At 38.6% G+C, this 19,643-nt stretch overlaps 2 protein-coding genes across 2 annotated transcripts in view; one reads left to right on the top strand and one right to left on the bottom strand.

The window, feature by feature from the left end:
* Positions 1 to 19,643, bottom strand: part of MCF2L2 (MCF.2 cell line derived transforming sequence-like 2) — a gene marked incomplete at both ends in the record, with an annotated part of 227,958 nt that overhangs the window by 77,213 nt on the left and 131,102 nt on the right. Inside the window, one exon of the mRNA XM_079705223.1 lies at positions 6,359 to 6,444. Coding sequence (XP_079561349.1) covers positions 6,359 to 6,444 — 86 coding nt within the window. The remainder of the gene's footprint in view (positions 1 to 6,358; positions 6,445 to 19,643) is intronic.
* Positions 74 to 1,219, top strand: B3GNT5 (UDP-GlcNAc:betaGal beta-1,3-N-acetylglucosaminyltransferase 5; the record flags this gene model as incomplete). The annotated part of the gene is made up of 1 exon (XM_079704301.1): positions 74 to 1,219. The coding sequence occupies one exon, from the start codon at positions 74 to 76 to the stop codon at positions 1,217 to 1,219; it is 1,146 nt and encodes a 381-aa protein (XP_079560427.1).

Below are 19,643 nucleotides of genomic sequence, written 5' to 3'. Positions count from 1 at the left end.
AGAATACAAAGTCCTATGGTCTTGAAGAAGGAAACACCCATTTAAAACTGACCCTAAATAAAAACAGACCTGAATGGACGTCAGAATGTTTGTTAGTGGCAGGAGAGTAAAAAAATGGCAATTTATTCAGTTATTTGCCACTTGTTTTGTACTAAGCCTCATGTTCTTCTGGATATCGATCGATAACCACATCGTGAGCCATATGAAGTCCTACTCTTACAGATACCTCATAAATAGCTATGACTTTGTGAATGATAGCCTGTCTCTTAAGCGCAGCGAGGATGGGGCTCCTCGCTTCCAGTACTTGATAAACCATGAGGAGAAGTGTCAAACCCAAGACGTCCTGCTCTTACTGTTTGTAAAGACTGCTCCCGAAAACTACAATCGCCGTTCTGCCATTAGGAAAACATGGGGCAATGAGAAGTATGTTCGCTCTCAACTTAACACCAACATTAAAACTCTGTTTGTCTTAGGAACACCTTCTGACCCATTGACAAGAGAAAGACTTCAGAGAAGACTGGTTTGGGAAGATCAGATGTACAATGATATAATTCAGCAAGCCTTTGCTGATTCTTTCTATAATCTTACTCTTAAATTTCTTCTGCAGTTCAGTTGGGCAAATAGCTTTTGTCCACATGCCAAATTCCTTATGACTGCTGATGATGACATATTTATTCACATGCCAAATCTTATTGAATACCTTCAAAGTTTAGAACGAATTGGTGTTCAAGACTTTTGGATTGGTCGTGTTCATCGTGGTGCCCCTCCCGTCAGAGACAAAAGCAGCAAATACTATGTCTCCTATGAAATGTACCAGTGGCCGGCTTACCCTGACTATACTGCAGGAGCTGCCTACGTGATCTCTGGTGATGTAGCCGCCAAAGTCTATGAGGCATCACAGACACTTAACTCTAGTCTTTACATAGACGATGTGTTCATGGGCCTCTGTGCCAATAAAATAGGGATAGTACCACAAAACCATGTGTTTTTCTCCGGGGAAGGTAAAACTCCTTATCATCCCTGCATCTATGAAAAAATGATGACATCTCATGGGCATGTAGAAGACCTTCAGGACCTTTGGAAGGATGCCACAGACCCCAGAGTAAAAATGATTTCAAAAGGTTTTTTTGGTCAAATATACTGCAGAATAATTAAGATAGTCCTCCTTTGCAAACTGACCTATGTGGATACGTATCCGTGTAGGGCTGCCTTTGCCTAATAGTACTTGAATGTTGTATGTTTTCACTGTCACTGAGCCAGACGTGGATGAAAAAACCTTTAAATGTTTGTCTATACCATAAGTGAAATGAATATGAAGAACAAAGAAATATTTTGAAAGCCCCGTCTATCAGAATGTTTCTTTGATTCTAGAAGCCCTTCAATATAACTTATCTACTTGCCTAAATTCATATCAAGGAATTTATATTTAGACAAGGTTTATGAAAACAAAACTAAAGGGAATTTCAAGTTCACAGTACCACGTGTATATTAGAGGTGTAGAGAAGTTATTAAGGTGCCTAGGTGTTAGAATAACTGCTTTTGGAAAATACCAAGTAAGTGTATAGTACAACATTTCAAAGAAATGGGTATATTGTTAGACCAGGTATACAAGTTTATTTTGATAAAAGAGCACTTGATGGAGTTGGTGGAGGCAGGAGAGGATTGGCACAGAAGAAAGTACATGAATCTGGTAAAAGAAAGTTTCCTCTTCTTCAGAGGAGATTTAGGAAAATGTACACAATTTCTTTATAAACTGCCAAATCACTTACTGTCACATCCATGTAGCTATTTTACCTGGATAGTGTTGGAGTCATTTTAAATATATTCATATCTTTTTTTCAAAGTTTAATGTGAAATTTGAGAAGTCATTAGTTCTGCCCTAACTAGTACTTTATTATGGTTCTTTTTGATTATTAGAAAATGACACAAAACATGGACAGTGTCTTACTCATGGGGTCCTTCTCTAGAGAGAAATCATTGTTAATTCAAATAAGCTGATTTTAATTTAAAGAATTTTTCAACTGGTTTTTAAATATTCAATATGAGTCTGTTTTTAAGGCAGCTATTTGAATGTAGTTTGCATAGAGGAATATAATAATGAAGAATTCAAAAGGATAGATAGAACATTAAAAGCCTCTTTTCTCCATAATTTATAAAATAAAAATGATTACTAAAATTAGCCCACCCCTCTCCAACAGGGTCTCATAAACCACAGTACTTTGTTCTGAGTTCAGCTTTTAAAATTGAGAGTATTAAACATCAAATCAAAGCTGTAGTATTTTTTTAAAATCTACTCTTTCATCACAACAACTGTCAAAGGTTATCTTCAACTTATAAATATTTCCAACTTCAAAGTAGAATGAAAGTGATACAAAAGTCACCAGAATGAGATTTAAAGCATTTGTAAAGCTGTATGTTTCTTGTAATCAAAGAGATGTGGCTGAGATCCAATAGCGCGTTACATTTATTTTACAGAGCAGGATAAAAATGTGGCTATGATGCAAACAACCTCCCCTCACTACAGAAAGAACTAGGTGATGTCTGTTGTTAGGGGGATTATATGAAAGCCAAAATAGTGACTTCAACAAAAGCAGTTGAACTGATTATAAACCCTTTGTCTGCAGAGGCTCCTGTTAGGGAAAACTAAGATGTATCACTTAATAAGGTGTCTGAAACATGCAAAAAAACTAAAAAAGAATTCTCAGTATACACAACTGGACGATGATATGTATAATTTGTTGCAGGTAGCTTCTCAATGTTTACAGAAATTTTTTGTTAATTTTTTTCTATTTTGAAAATTGAAGCTTGTTTACATTGATTGCTCAGATAATTTAAAATTTTTAACTCATGTCAAAACTATGGTATCAAACATTCTAGTTTTTAGTTACTTTTAGAGTATGTTCAGGGTTTCTAGATCATTACAGTTTTAATTTTCTGACCAATTTAAAAAACTGTAGAGAACAAAAGTGCATTTTGACAAAGCAGGTTTATAATTAATTTTTATTAGTTGATCCTTTAATAACCATTTGTCTTTTGGCCATATATATGCCCTGTGTATCTATACTTGTAACTGTTTAAATTTGCCATTGGTTGAAAACATCAGTGTCTCTCTGGCCATCAAAATGATCTTGTTTACAGCAATACTTTTGTGAAACAGTTATTTATTTGTGAAAGAGCTCCCCTCAATTGTGTTTGTCTTTTTATTTTTGCTTAAAATAGAATGAAACAGTTAAATATGAAGGAAATATGAAGGCACTTCCTTTTTTTAATAAGAAGGAAATTGCTAGACTCTTCCTTCATCAGATTTAAAGTACTGAGAAGAATAATTGTAAATAAAGGATTCCAACCTTTTAAAAAGGAAGGAAAAAACTTTTTGGTGCTCTAGTGCAAGGCTGTCTTTTAAAAATCATCAATAAAGGGAAAATAAACTCTTAGCCTGGATGGTCAATTGATAGTTATACACAGTGTTATTGCTAAAAACTTTTTACCTCTTGGTTGGTTTGCGTCTTTTTTCCATATTATTAATTTTATACCAAAATGTTAAATATTTATATTATTTGAATTTTGCTCTTATATGGCAAAATAGAGGGTTTTTAAAAATAAATCTATGATTTCCAATAAACAACTTGAAAATTGTCAACAGATGTGTATTTTCGCAAAGGTTTTTAAACTCCTGTGTGAACACCATTTGTTTATATAATCAACTAGTTCTGTTTAATGTCAGAGAGGTCTGTAGTACATGATCGTAATCCTATTTCCTGTTCAGACTTGCTGCTGTGCCCATGATAGAGTATTATTGTGTCTTCTGCATTGTGGAGCCATCTAAAATGCTTCTTTTGTTTGTTGAAAGATTTATGCTGGAATGTCTAAGTGGGGGAATTCTTCTTTCCTAATAGATTGTTCAGGAAAAGATGAAATAAGAACCTGTCTATAGCCATAGTGCCTTAAGACACCATTTGAAAGGTCATATTTTCCTTTTATTTGATATCATTAGCTATCCAACAGTTGATTCAAATTTAGCCCTAGTCTCTTAACGTTAGGAATATTCTTAGGCCTGCTCTGCAGTGTTTGGTGTTTCAGTATATCTGTACACAGTATGTGCTCATCTGCTTTTCACCTGATTCTGGCTTGATTCTTAGCATAGTACATGGTGTGATTCAATCTATATATTTTTTAAAACTTGGGAGCGTCTGAATTATTTGGTTGTAGTAGAACTTTTACTTGCAAGACATGGCTGGGGTGTTTGTAGTTGGGACTAAAATGATGATGGCTCAGAAGAGTTAAGTTGACCTATTTTGGGGACTTTAATTGAATACCATAGCTACAGTGAGAATCAGACAGGGTTACTCATTCTTCTGTAATAATGAGAGAAATGTTAGGTGTCTCCTTGACTCTGCTTCCCCTGCAGTGACTGCATTCTGCAGTTGGACTAGCCTCAGTCGCAGCTTTCATTATGATGTTCCTTTGCTCCAGACCTCAAAGGCTCCTTACTGCCCCAGCATCAAATCTAATCTCTTCTACCTGGTTTTCAAGGCCTTATCTAATCTTCTTTTCCTCCTTCATTCCCTGTAGCTTTATTTTTCCCACTGCCGCTATTACCCATCACAGATCTCATTCATGACCTTACCTTGCATAAATTGGTTTCCCTTGCTAGGAACACTGTTTCTCCTGAAGCTGTTGAAATCTTGGATTTACAACCCTACCTTTGCTCCTCCATTAAGCATCTCCTCCCCTCCCTCTAAAATATATACTTCATCAAATATTTTATTGTGCTACCTAGGAATCATTTCATGTGTTTTTTCCTAGTTAAAATATAAGTTATGAAGGTAGGGACTATGCACAGTGCTATCACATAGTGCTTAGAATCATTATTTTTTCCAAATATAATAAAGTAATGTTATTCTGGCAAGCCATCCAAAAATGAAAAGAGATTAATTATTCAGAACCCTTAATGGACACTATCTGGTATAACATTTTACCTGCACTACTTAAAAGCTTATAATTTATTCAACAAAATCTGAATGCTTACTATGTGCCAAGCATATTGTACCTATCAACTCTAGCCCAACATATCTGTATTAGTTATACATAAAAACTCAAATCTATAAAATCAAAAATGAATAAGGAAGTATAGATTAAACTGTTGCAGCAAAGATGGTGATCTTATAGTATTTATTCAAAGCTGGCAGTAGAACTAAAACAGTAGTCTTATAGATTCTCCTGTCTCCTTAATCCACTGGCTAATTTTGCGTTTTCTCAAAGTTCTTTTGCAAGAATCTTAGATATTTTTGTTTCATTAAATGCTGTAACTTCTCCCATTTGCATTTCTCATTAGAAGTGTGATTTAATCATTTCCTGTAAATTAATACAATAATTCATCAACTAATATAAAGGACTCATTATAAGAATTATAAAATTACAATTATAAAAGTAAGTATGGTTGTAGTAGTAGAAAAGTCCCCAATGATATACTGTCACTTAAGGAAAACAACAGAATACATTGCCAGGTGGTGCTTTTCAGACATAACCCAACTAAATACACTTTCAGATATGCTGAATTGGGCCATTTACTATAACTCAAAGGTATATTTCAACCAGTAAGAGCCCACATGTTTCCTTGAGTACACCTTAAAGTGAAAGACTAGGAAGTAATCTAATTAAACTAATACTGTCTTTAATCAAGGGGCAAATTCCTAAAGATGTTTGTTCATTCATTCTACAGGCATTTTATTGGAGGCCTGCTAAGAGCTAAACATGATAGACCCTTGGGATAAAAGCAGCTCATAAATGAATAAGTCAAATGGTGTGGGTAAAACAGTGTGACAAAGGCTAGAATAGAAGTAATGATGGGGATTCTGAGTACAAGGAAAATTTTTTAAAAAATGAATTTCCTCTCATGCTTTTGGTCTTAACTGCCATAATTTAGGCTTTCCGATCTGCATAGCATTCACATGCATGCAAACACCTTGCTGTAGGCCAAAAATAGCATTACATTTGTATAAATTGTGTTTATGGGGAACCTATATCCTTTAAATGCTTTAAAACCAATAATTCAATCAATATTAGTAATAGTTTTTCATTTACTATTTTCTTGATAACACACTGTTTTTAAAAACTGAGTATCGGGAAGCCTGGTTTATGAGATGACATTTTCAGCTCTTGCTTGTTGCTTTTATGAGATTCATGAGTTTTGTTCTCCAGTACACAATGAAGGTTAGTATACAGAATAAATATGTGATTTTATCTAGGAAAGATAAGTGATGAGATTTAAAACAGAGAATACCCTACCCTCCTCCCCCATTACCCCCACCCCTCTAAAGGGTTAAAATGACTTCTAAAAAGAGATGTGCAATCTTACCTGCTGGGGGAAAGATTTTTGGAACTGTCAAGCTGCTCTGGCTCAGGGTTCTCTCCATCATGACTGCTTTCAAGTATTTCTTCATTCTGAAGTGAAAGAAATTTTGGTAAGATCATCTATTTGTTTGGGGGAGGAGGGTTCTTACCTATATTTTTCTATTCCTAAATGTCTTTGTTTTGTTGTTGTTTTTAATTTTCTAGATAAGCAACATATTCAATTTCTCATCTTTCTCTTTCTTTCTTGGGTTATCCCCAACCACTCTGTGGATCTTTTACAGTTTCCCCTTGAGGCCTCCTTCAGGTACATCAAAAGCTCATTCACAAAAGCAGGTATCCTTTTTCCTTAATAATGAAGGGATTATTAACATTGTATTCTTCCCCCTTCCCTGCTGATTCACAAAAATGATTCAGAGTTTGCTACAAGGGACAGCAAAGGGATCATTTGATTCAATGGGTTTTTTTTGTTGTTTTTTTTCCGGGTAAGAAATCAATGTCTGGAGAAGTTGTGGCCTGCCCAGGCCCAGAGAGAGAGCTAGACAGAGAGGAGATAAGTCCAGGGTCCACTTTCACGGGCTGGTAATCACAAGCCCGTTGCATCACACTGCCTTCTTAGGCCAGTGCACAGTGGTCACCAGTGCTGGCTTAAAGCCAGCTGGTGGTCGGAAGCCCTGCTCCACTGTGTGCCACTGCTGAGACCTTGGGGACGTGGAGGGGGGGGAATCCGGGAGGGGCCAAAAGAAGGGAGGAGACGCCAGCCCTACTCTGTCCTGCCAACCTCCCAGAAACCCTCATGCTGGGACCCATCTTGGCTGAGAGATGCATGTGCCAACAGGAAAGACTCTGAATCAGACCAAATATGTGACAAGCATGATGACTGGCAAGAGACAACCTGGAAAGCTAACCTCATTACCATAAAACCTAAGACTGCAAGCCGTGTGGCAGAGCAGTTCTCCTGGGTTCCCTTACCCTACTTCTCTCCGCCTGGGTGCCCCTTCCCAATAAAGTCTTTTTTTTTTTTTAAACATCTTTATTGGACTATAATTGCTTTACAATGGTGTGTTAGTTTCTGCTGTATAACAAAGTGAATCAGCTATACATATACATATATCCCCATATCCCCTCCCTCTTGCATCTCCCATTCTCCCTATCCCACCCATCCAGGTGGTCACAAAGCACCAAGCTGATCTCCCTGTGCTATGTGGCTGCTTCCCACTAGCTATCTATTTTACATTTGGTAGTGTATATATGTCCATGCTAATAAAGTCTTTTGCTTTGTCAGTAAGTGTGTCTCCTTGGACAATTCATTTCCTAGTGTTAGACAACAGCCCACTCTCGGTACCTGGAAGGGGACCCCCTTCTGTAACAGCACTATCTGCCACATAGGGTTGCAGATCTTTTTCAGAACACTGGGCGGACTTCCCTAGCAGTCCAGTGGTCAAGACTCTGCACTTCCAATGCAGGGGGCGTGAGTTGGATCCCTGGTCAGGGAACTAAGATCCAACATGCCAGACAATGCGGCAAAAAATTTGATGGAGAAATTAAAACCTTTACAGACAAGCAAAAGCTGAGAGAGTTCAGCACCACCAAACCAGCTTTACAACAAATGCTAAAGGAACTTCTCTAGGCAAGAAACACAAGAGAAGGAAAAGACCTACAATAACGAACCCAAAACAAGAAAATGGGAATAGGAAAATACATATCGATAATTACCTTAAATGTAAATGGACTAAATGCTCCCACCAAAAGACACAGATTGGCTGAATGGATACAAAAACAAGACCCATATATATGCTGTCTACAAGAGACCCACTTCAGACCTAGAGACACATACAGATTGAAAGTAAGGGGATGGAAAAAGATATTCCATGCAAATGGAAATCAAAAGAAAGCTGGAGTAGCAATTCTCATATCAAACAAAATAGACTTTAAAATAAAGACTATTAGAAGAGACAAGAAGGACACTACATAATGATCAAGGGATCGATCCAAGAAGAAGATATAACAATTGTAAATATTTATGCACCCAACATAGGAGCACCTCAATACATAAGGCAAATACTAACAGCCATAAAAGGAGAAATCGACAGTAACACACTCATAGTAGGGGACTTCAACACCCCACTTTCACCAATGGACAGATCATCCAAAATGAAAATAAATAAGGAAACACAAGCTTTAAATGATACATTAAACAAGATGGACTTAATTGATATTTATAGGACATTCCATCCAAAAACAACAGAATACACATTTTTCTCAAGTGCTCATGGAACATTCTCCAGGATAGATCATATCTTGGGTCACAAATCAAGCCTTGGTAAATTTAAGAAAATTGAAATTGTATCAAGTCTCTTTACCGACCACAACGCTATGAGACTAGATATCAATTACAGGAAAAGATCTGTAAAAAATACAAACACATGGAGGCTAAACAATACACTACTTAATAACGAAGTGATCACTGAAGAAATCAAAGAGGAAATCAAAAAATTACCTGCAAACAAATGACAATGGAGACATGACAACCCAAAACCTATGGGATGCAGCAAAAGCAGTTCTAAGAGGGAAGTTTATAGCAATACAATCCCACCTTAAGAAACAGGAAACATCACGAGTAAACAAACTGACCTTGCGCCTAAAGCAATTAGAGAAAGAAGAACAAAAAACCCCCCAAAGTTAGCAGAAGGAAAGAAATCATAAAGATCAGATCAGAAATAAATGAAAAAGAAATGAAGGAAATGATAGCAAAGATCAATAAAACTAAAAGCTGGTTCTTTGAGAAGATAAACAACATTGATAAACGATTAGCCAGACTCATCAAGAAAAAAAGGGAGAAGACTCAAATCAATAGAATTAGAAATGAAAAAGGAGAAGTAACAACTGACACTGCAGAAATACAAAAGATCATGAGAGATTACTACAAGCAACTCTATGCCAATAAAATGGACAACCTGGAAGAAATGGACAAATTCTTAGAAATGCACAACCTGCCAAGACTGAATCAGGAAGAAATTGAAAGTATGAACAGACCAATCACAAGCACTGAAATTGAAACTGTGATTAAAAATCTGCCAACAGGGCTTCCCTGGTGGCGCAGTGGTTGAGAGTCCGCCTGCCGATGCAGGGGACAGGGGTTCGTGCCCCGGTCTGGAAAGATCCCACATGCCGCGGAGCGGCTGGGCCCGTGAGCCGTGGCCGCTGAGCCTGCGCGTCCGGAGGCTGTGCTTCGCAACGGGAGAGGCCACAGCAGTGAGAGGCCCGCGTACCGCAAAAAAAAAAAAAAAAAAAAAAAAAAAAAAAAAAAAAAAAAAATCTGCCAACAAACAAAAGCCCAGGACCAGATGGCTTCACAGGTGAAATCTATCAAACATTTAGAGAAGAGCTAACACCTATCCTTCTCAAACTCTTCCAAAACATAGCAGAGGGAGGAACACTCCCAAACTCATTCTACGAGGCCACCATCACCTTGATACCAAAACCAGACAAGGATGTCACAAAGAAAGAAAACTACAGGCCAATATCACTGATGAACATAGATGCAAAAATCCTCAACAAAATACTAGCAAACAGAATCCAACAGCACATTAAAAGGATCATACACCATGATCAAGTGTGGTTTATTCCAGGAATGCATGGATTCTTCAATATACGCAAATCAATCAACGTGATACACCATATTAACAAATTGAAGGAGAAAAACCATATGATCATCTCAACAGATGCAGGGAAAGCTTTTGACAAAATTCAACACCCATTTATGATAAAAACCCTGCAGAAAGTAGGCATAGAAGGAACTTTCCTCAACATAATAAAGGCCATATATGACAAACCCACACCCAACATCGTCCTCAATGGTGAAAAACTGAAACCATTTCCACTAAGATCAGGAACAAGACAAGGCTGCCCACTCTCACCACTATTATTCAACATAGTTTTGGAAGTTTTAGCCACAGCAATCAGAGAAGAAAAGGAAATAAAAGGAATCCAAATCGGAAAAGAAGAAGCAAAGCTGTCACTGTGTGCAGATGACATGATACTATACATAGAGAATCCTAAAGATGCTACCAGAAAACTACTAGAGCTAATGAATGAATTTGTTAAAGTAGCAGGATAAAAATTAATGCACAGAAATCTCTCGCATTCCTGTACACTAATGATGAAAAATCTGAAAGTGAAATCAAGAAAACACTCCCATTTACCACTGCAACAAAAAGAATAAAATATCTAGGAATAAACCTACCTAAGGAGACAAAAGACCTGTATGCAGAAAATTATAAGACACTAATGAAAGAAATTAAAGATGATACAAATAGATGGAGAGATATACCATGTTCCTGGATTGGAAGAATCAATATTGTGAAAATGACTCTACTACCCAAAGCAATCTACAGATTCAATGCAATCCCTATCAAACTACCACTGGCATTTTTCACAGAACTAGAACAAAAAATTTCACAATTTGTATGGAAACACAAAAGACCCCGAATAGCCAAAGCAATCTTGAGAACGAAAAACGGAGCTGGAGGAATCAGGCTCCCTGACTTCAGGCTATACTACAAAGCTACAGTAATCAAGACAGTATGGTACTGGCACAAAAACAGAAAGATAGATCAATGGAACAGGATAGAAAGCCCAGAGATAAACCCACGCACATATGGTCAACTTATCTTTGATAAAGGAGGCAGGAATGTACAGTGGAGAAAGGACAGCCTCTTCAATAAGTGGTGCTGGGAAAACTGGACAGGTACATGTAAAAGTATGAGATTAGATCACTCCCTAACACCATACACAAAAATAAGCTCAAAATGGATTAAAGACCTAAATGTAAGGCCAGAAACTATCAAACTCTTAGAGGAAAACACAGGCAGAACACTCTATGACATAAATCACAGGAAGATCCTTTTTGACCCACCTCCTAGAGAAATGGAAATAAAAACAAAAATAAACAAATGGGACCTAATTAAACTCAAAACGTTTTGCACAGCAAATGAAGCCATAAACAAGACCAAAAGACAACCCTCAGAATGGGAGAAAATATTTGCAAATGAAGCAACTGACAAAGGATTAATCTCCAAAGTTTATAAGCAGCTCATGCAGCTCAGTAGCAAAAAAACAAACAACCCAATCCAAAAATGGACAGAAGACCTAAATAGACATTTCTCCAAAGAAGATATACAGACTGCCAACAAACACATGAAAGAATGCTCAACATCATTAATCATTAGAGAAATGCAAATCAAAACTACAATGGGATATCATCTCACACCAGTCAGAATGGCCATCATCAAGAAATCTAGAAACAATAAATGCTGGAGAGGGTGTGGAGAAAAGGGAACACTCTTGCACTGTTGGTGGGAATGTGAATTGGTACAGCCACTATGGAGAACAGTATGACGGTTCCTTAAAAAACTACAAATAGAACTACCATACGACCCAGCAATGCCACTACTGGACATATACCCTTAGAAAACCATAATTCCAAAAGAGTCATGTACCAAAATGTTCATTGCAGCTCTATTTACAATAGCCCGGAGATGGAAACAACCTAAGTGTCCATCATCCGATGAATGGATAAAGAAGATGTGGCACATATATACAATGGCATATTACTCAGCCATAAAAAGAAACGATATTGAGCTATTTGTAATGAGGTGGATAGACCTAGAGTCTGTCATACAGAGTGAAGTCAGAAAGAGAAAGACAAATACCGTATGCTAACACATATATATGGAATTTAAGGAAAAAAATGTCATGAAGAACCTAGGGGTAAAACAGGAATAAAGACACAGACCTACTTGAGAATGGACTTGAGGATATGGATAGGGGGAAGGGTAAGCTGTGACAAAGCGAGAGAGAGGCATGGACATATGTACACTACCAAACGTAAGGTAGATAGCTAGTGGGAAGCAGCCGCATAGCACAGGGAGATCAGCTGGGTGCTTTGTGACCGCCTGGAGGTGTGGGATAGGGAGGGTGGGAGGGAGGGAGACGCAAGAGGGAAGGGATATGGGAACAGATGTATATGTATAACTGAATCACTTTGTTATAAAACAGAAACTAATACACCATTGTGAATCAATTATACTCCAATAAAGTTGTAAAAAAAAAGGTTAAAAAAAGAATAACACTAAGCATTTAATTCTCAAAAAGAGACAAGACTCCCACTCAATTTACTTTCAAGAAAATATCATCTTAACCAGGAAGTGAATTTGTATATCATATTGATAGCAACGGGAGTATTATAAGGGTATTAACCAATAATGAACAAGTAGATAATTAGCCAGCATTTGAATTCTTCCTGCCTGCTAGGTTCTGTTTAAATGAGTTATTTTACATTCTCACAAAAGGGAGTATAGATTTAGAAAGGGCCCTCTTGCAAAAATATTATTAAGGGAAATTTAATGAATAAACATAAAGATTCCTTGTAGATTAGAGCTAAAAGTTGGACGATGAGCTTTTCCCAGATTCAGATGAACAGATAGGAAGAACCTTGCAAAACAGGTGAGAGTTACAGGCTGCTCAGTTAGTTGTAGACAATGCAAGAGAGTCCTCTCCCTGGATTAGCAGAAAGCAGTCAAGGTAAGGCTGTTTTATTATGCACAGTGCAGACCACAGAGACAGCAATTTAAAAGTGTTCAGTGTATGAAAGAAAACCATGGATTTCCAATCTTTTCATAGATGTCTTCCCAAATCTGGTATCATATCCAGAAAGCCGGCTAACAAATAAAGGAGGATTTGGGATACTAGTTTTGTTAATTTAGCTCTAAAATACACGGGCAATCTTACATTCAGGTTCATATTTTTTCTTTTAAAATAGGATATCATTTCAATAAGAATCTAAAATTTTAGTTCCCTCTCTTAACTATATTTGACCAGAGACTAGAATATATTTTTCATTTCAGTCAATATACAGAAGTAAATACCAGTCCCTGGATTCAAACCAAAGCTCTTTCTTCACATTTTCTATGTAATGTTGAACTAATTACTGTGGCAGTTACTACACTACCAAAGCTCTTTCTTCACATTTTTTATGTAATGTTGAACTAATTACTATGGCAGTTAATGTTACATTGCATCCCTTTCTAGTTCCTCCTCTGTGATGTTACTGTGCCAGAAACACGCACTGGACTTTGAGCTCCAGCCTTATTCATCTTTGAATCCACAACATGCGATACCTACAGAAAGAGTAACCACCATTATTAACAAAACTCCCTCTCACTGTAAAACTTGCTTATGCTTGTGAAATGAATTGTGCTCTTTCCAACTCTATTGATCTATTGTTAGTATGGTGTACTGTAGAGTCTCTTATTTCATGACAATCTAGTATAGTGATGGAAAAATAACACTGACTTAAGCTGCAGGTATGGGCTTTATCATTTTATACAGAATGATAACGTCCCTCTAATTTATAGACTTTGTCATGCATGAGATGACCTCATGGGCTTGCTGAAATGCTTAGGCATGGACTTGGTTATGTCAACCCATATTCTTGTGGCCACAGGTCAGACAATTGGTGTCAGGGTGGAGGGAGAGTCCTCTGTCAATCAAGTTTGATGGAATACAACACCCATGTTTTTGAGAATGTACGGGAAGGATCCACAGCAGATCTGGGGACTGTTTTAATAAGAGCCGGCAGTTAACTGCACTGTATACCAGTGTTTTGCTAAGGTTTAGATGGATTAGTTCTGGTGCAGTGGCTTTAAAAACTGATCACAACCCACAGGAAAAATGTTTACATAATAATACTTATACACATATATAAATCTGTGATTTATAATAAGAAATATATATTTGGTCTTCATCCTGCTTCTGGCACAGAGCTCCTAAAACCCTTTAAATTTCTTGTGATAGAGTGTCTTGATATTTATAACAAACCCCTTTCAACCACACTTGAGTTTATGTTAATGAGGTAACTATTAGGAAGCACCTACAGCCAGCCAGTCTCTCAGAAGCACAGGTGACAACCTGGGTTTGCAATTGGCCTCTGAAGGGGCATGGGAGCAGTCTTATAAGGCTGAGCCCTCAATGTTTGGCATCTGATGCTATCTCCAAGTAGACAGTACAGAATTAATTGTTTGTTGGTGTTGGGGAAAAAATATACAACAGATGTACGTATAACTGAAAAATGTTTGTGTGATTTTGGTTTTTTGTTTGTTTGTTTGTTTGCAATACACGGGCCTCTCACCATTGTGGCCTCTCCCGTTGCGGAGCACAAGCTCCGGATGCGCAGGCTCAGCGGCCATGGCTCACGGGCCCAGCCGCTCCGCAGCATGTGGGATCTTCCCGGACCGGGGCACGAACCCGTGTCCCCTGCATCGGCAGGCGGACTCTCAACCACTGCACCACCAGGGAAGCCCCTGTTTGTGTGATTTTGTGATGGGATACATTCTATTTTTAAATTCTATCCCATTCCCTTCTGTTTATTTTTTTTTTTTTTAAAACGCTGGTGAACCCACCAAACTGAGTTCACTATCACCATTGTGACCTGTAATTTGAAAACCTCTTAAAGAGTGAAAAGAACGCAAACTGAGGTGTGAGAGGTAAATCTGGGTGGGAATCCCTGGCTTACTTTTAAAGAAGTGACCTTGGGTAGCACCTTAGTTCTCTACCAGTAAAATAGGGGTATTACATCTACATCAGAAGGTTTTTGTGGTAATTAGAGATAATGTATTAAAATGCTTAGCACAAAGAAAAGAATAAATGACATTTATGGTTGGCTCTTTAATCTACTGTGTGGGGATTAAAATAGGTAATTATGTGAAGCACTCAACATGCTGACCTTCAGTAATTGCTGGATAGTTGCTACTGGACCCCATATTTCTCACTAGCTGGGAGATGCTGGCTGTCACTTAATCTCCCTGGGCATCCATTTCCTTCTGTGTAAAATGAGGGAGATGTTTCATTTGGCTATGAAACATTTCTCTGCTTATAATATTAAATACCAACATAAGTGCTATTGCTTCCAATTTTGAGATGAAAGCTCAATTGTAGCCAGAGTACTTTTGGGAAAATTTTACATTAAGCTTCCTGAAAGCTCTAGGAGGAAGAGAGCATATTCAAATAAATGCTTTTTTCAAATATTGGTCCTTTGATTCAAATAATGGACTGAGAAAACTGACCGCAGACCAACCCACCAATTGCTGCTTTATTTCTTTGTTAGGGTTTCCTTATGAGCCTCAGTGAATTATACAGTGAGGTGATTTTATTTTATTTATTTATTTTTTTTTTGCGGTACGCGGGCCTCTCACTGTTGTGGCCTCTCCCATTGCAGAGCACAGGCTCCGGACGCGCAGGCTCAACAGCCATGGCTCACGGGCCCAGCCGCTCCGCGGCATGTGGGATCTTCACAGACCGGGGCATGAACCCGTGTCCCCTGCATCGGCAGGCGGACCCTCAACCACTGCGCCACCAGGGAAGCCCCCAGTGAGGTGATTTTAAAGCAGAGCACTAAGTTTCTTATGAAGTCACATCCTGTTTCCCTTCAGTCACCCTGACCTGGGGATGCCCCAGGGCACCAAAGAAGGGATTTTCTCAGTCAACTGCTTTAAAAGGGAACCAACCCATAAACTACTCTGTTGGGAGGCCAATCAGGTGGGAGACTCCCTCCTCCTGTACGTTCCTTTTATTCTGAAGAAAAAGGGTGGCAGTGAAGGCAGGCAGGCTGGCAGCTGCTCCAGGCCCAGCGTCACTCCCTGACCCCCAGCTCCACCCTAGCCACTCTCTGGTTTCAAAATGACACCAACCCACATGCAGGTTTTCTAGGATCACCTTTAATTATGACTTCCTGTATCTTCTCAGCAACATAGAATCTGTTTTGTCTCCCCATATTTTGAAGAAAGACATATTTTCAAAATTTGAAAAGAAAATAGATGAAGTGCCAAACCTGAAGGAATTTTTTGTAAAAAAAAATTTATTTCAATTTGTCTGAAGAATCTATCTTTTTTAAACTTATATTTTAAAAATTATCAAGAGGTAATTTTCAATTGATTATTAACATTTTTTTTCTTCCCCAAAGGAGAGAGAGCAACATTGAAGCAGAATCAAATTTTTCCCTCAATTTAAGTGATTTCCCTTTATGATTTTAGGAATGCTTGGAGAGCAATTTCAGCTCCAACTCTTTTAAAGAGATGGTATCTGGTAATTTAAGGTAAAAGTATGATTTATTATATTATCACATTTCTTAAAAAGGAAAGCTGCTAGACCTAATTCTGAGAGAGAAAAGGTAAGGCAGATAAGGAGCTGAACCACCCTCTTCATTTAAAGCGTGAAGAGTGATCATTGAAAGAAGCGTTTAAGGTTATTAAGTCTTTCCTGGGATTGTAAATTAATTATGAAAATCTGAGAAAGTAAAAGAAGTATGACAAGTAAGAATCACTGAATAATTATAGAATGGCACAGCTTAGAGGAGGAGAGCAGGAAGGAAAGGAAAGGAAACCTCTCCAAAGGGCAGTCACCCCCAGCCTCAGTCTAGGGTGGCCTTAGAGACACTCTGTTTCCCAGAGTGAAAAACATCAGCCTTGGGAAAGAGTAGCCTCCCCTCTCCACTGCTGGTACTGCCGGGAAAGGGGAAACCCCACCCCCTCGATTTTTGAGATTCAGTGGGTTCTGATGTGGAGAATAAGAAGGACTTCTGAAGAACAGGAACCACCTAGAGAATCTATCTTTCAAGTGAATTCCTACCCGGCTGGTCTGTCCTATTTGCTCCCTCTCGTTGGCCTTTTTCCAGCACATCTTTTCGTACACTTCACTGGCATTGCCTAAAGAAGCCACTACCTAAAGATTCCTTTAGATAATAGGGCAGTGAGTCTGTTTTAAAAGATGGCAAGTGTTTCCAGGAGGGTTAAGGGGCTGAGTCAGTCACTCAGCCATGCATTGCTGTGAACTAGCTCATTCAGATTTCTCCCACCTCTAGTCCAGATCAGCTGCATTGGGAAGAGACTTCCAAGAGGGAGGGGAGGAGTGGGGAGGTAAGAGGAAGGTTTTAGGACATTTTATAGACTGAAGCCCTTTGGAGGGCTTGAGGAGACAGTCATAACTGGTCCTGAAGCTTTGTGGAAAGGGGAAATGACTAGGGAAAGATAAGGAAATGGGTCCCAGATGAAAACTTTACAAATTTTTCCAGGGTCTCTTTTATCTAAGATCTTGAGTTTCACAGCTAGACTTCTTAGTAATTAGTTCAATGTTCTTACTGGTTAAATTGGCTTTTATAGGCTGGGCTAATACTCTAAACATTACTTATAGTATTTGTTTATGGGGGAAATGTCTTCTTAAAAAACTGCAAACATGGCAACGTTGTTTTACCAATGATATGCAAGTCTGTAGTTCTGTTAAAAATATCAGAGAGTGAGAAACATGTCACAAGATACCTTTCTCCCATTCCCAAACCAAGAAAATGTGGAGGAAATAAGTAAGCCAAGGACGTTGAAAAGAAATTGTCCATACATCCTGAATTTTCTCAGACTGTTTGATTTCATGTGATTTTAACTTTAATGCATAAATGTTAACGTAACAATTTTTACATGTCTGTAAATCTTGCTTAACTCATAAATAAAATCACAAATTTGAAAAATGCTTTATTAGATTTGCAAAAGTGCCCTAACCTAGTTAATTTCCAAATAACCTCAAGGCCAACTGGTTGACTCTTGCTGGTGTGGGGAGGAGTATAGCCCAGCTAACAGAAAGAGAGTGTGTAGGTTACTGTTAGAGATCCACGAGACCACAAATGCTGGACTCAGCCTGCATAAGTCCTCACTTTCTACTGTTCCCCCGAGTACTCTATATTGTCCAACAAATTCATTCAATGAAGATTCCAAGATGGAAACCTTGAATGTATTTTCACTATCTTCTTTTCCCTCCCTATTAAATCTATGCCCTTATTTCTCTGCCTTGATCTATTCCTTCATTCATCAAACTTTCTCTGACAGTCTAGAGCATTCCAGGCACTGGGGAGAACACCTGGACTAATGGGTATGAGCTCTGCCCATCTCCTTTTTTGCCACTGCCATTAGTAGGCATTCAACATCGAAGTCTCACCTGGACTGTGACAACTGCTGGCAGCTGGTCAGCCTGCCTTTCTTCATCTAATTTACTCTTCATTGCTGTACCAATGTCAAACCGATACACAAGTGCCCTTGCTGGCAACAACCCTCAACCAAAGCCTTCAGCAACCTGTCTTTGGTCTACCTTCCCAGCTTTCTTGGACTATTCCCAGAATAGCCTATGCTCCCTTCAGACTTCTGAGGCTTTACATCCTTCCCCATCCTGGAATGCCCTTCTCTATCTTATCCACCTTTCAAAATTGTATTTATTCTTTAAAATTAAGTTCAGGGACTTCCCTGGTGGTCCAGTGGTAAAGAATCTGCCTTCCAGTACAGGGGATATGGGTTCGATCCCTGGTCGGGAAACTAAGATCCCATGTGCCATGGGGCAACTAAGCCCGTGTGCCACAAGTACTGAGCTCATGTGCCTCAGTGAGAGAGCCCGTGTGCCACAACCACAGAGCCCATGCACCTTGGAGCCCATGTGCCTTGGAGCCCGTGTGACACAACTAGAGAGAAGCCCACGCGTGGCAATGAAGACACCACGTGCCACGACTAAGACCCGACGAAGCCAAAAAAAATAAAGAAAAATAAACAAATTAAAAAAAAACTCTTAAAAAAATTAAGTTCAAATGCCACCTCCTTTGGAAAAAAACACCCCGACATACTTGCTATGAACTGTTCCCTCTTCTGCCTTCTAACACATTATATTCCTTTTACTAGAGGTAGGTCATTCTGCTTTATATTATAAATTATTGGAAATATGTTGTTTCCCCCATGAAACTTGTAAGTTTCCTGAGCTTAGGCCCCATGTTAGAATTGTTTCCCATATGTGACCCATAGCAATTGCTTTGATATATATTAAATTGAGCTGAATAAGCCACCCAAATTGGATACATCAAATATTTTAGTCATGTCCATTTTTTTTTTTTTTTTTTTTTTTTGCGGTACACGGGCCTCTCTCACTGTTGTGGACTCTCCCATTGCGGAGCACAGGCTCCAGATGCACAGGCTCAGCGGCCATGGCTCACAGGCCTAGCCGTTCCGCGGCATGTGGGATCTTCCCAGACTGGGGCACAAACCCATGTCCCCTGCATCGGCAGGCGGACTCTCAACCACTGCGCCACCAGGGAAGCCCTCCATTTTTTATTGATGAGAGAGCAAAGCCAACAGTGGTCTTACTGTTAATCTCTCTTTTTTCTCATGTAGTTCCCTCAGTGAAAAATACATTCTCATACATTAATTTAG

This window comes from Hyperoodon ampullatus (genome assembly GCF_949752795.1).
Source record: "Hyperoodon ampullatus genome assembly, chromosome: 5".
Taxonomy (NCBI): domain Eukaryota; kingdom Metazoa; phylum Chordata; class Mammalia; order Artiodactyla; family Ziphiidae; genus Hyperoodon; species Hyperoodon ampullatus.
This window is presented reverse-complemented; position numbering and strand designations above follow the sequence as displayed.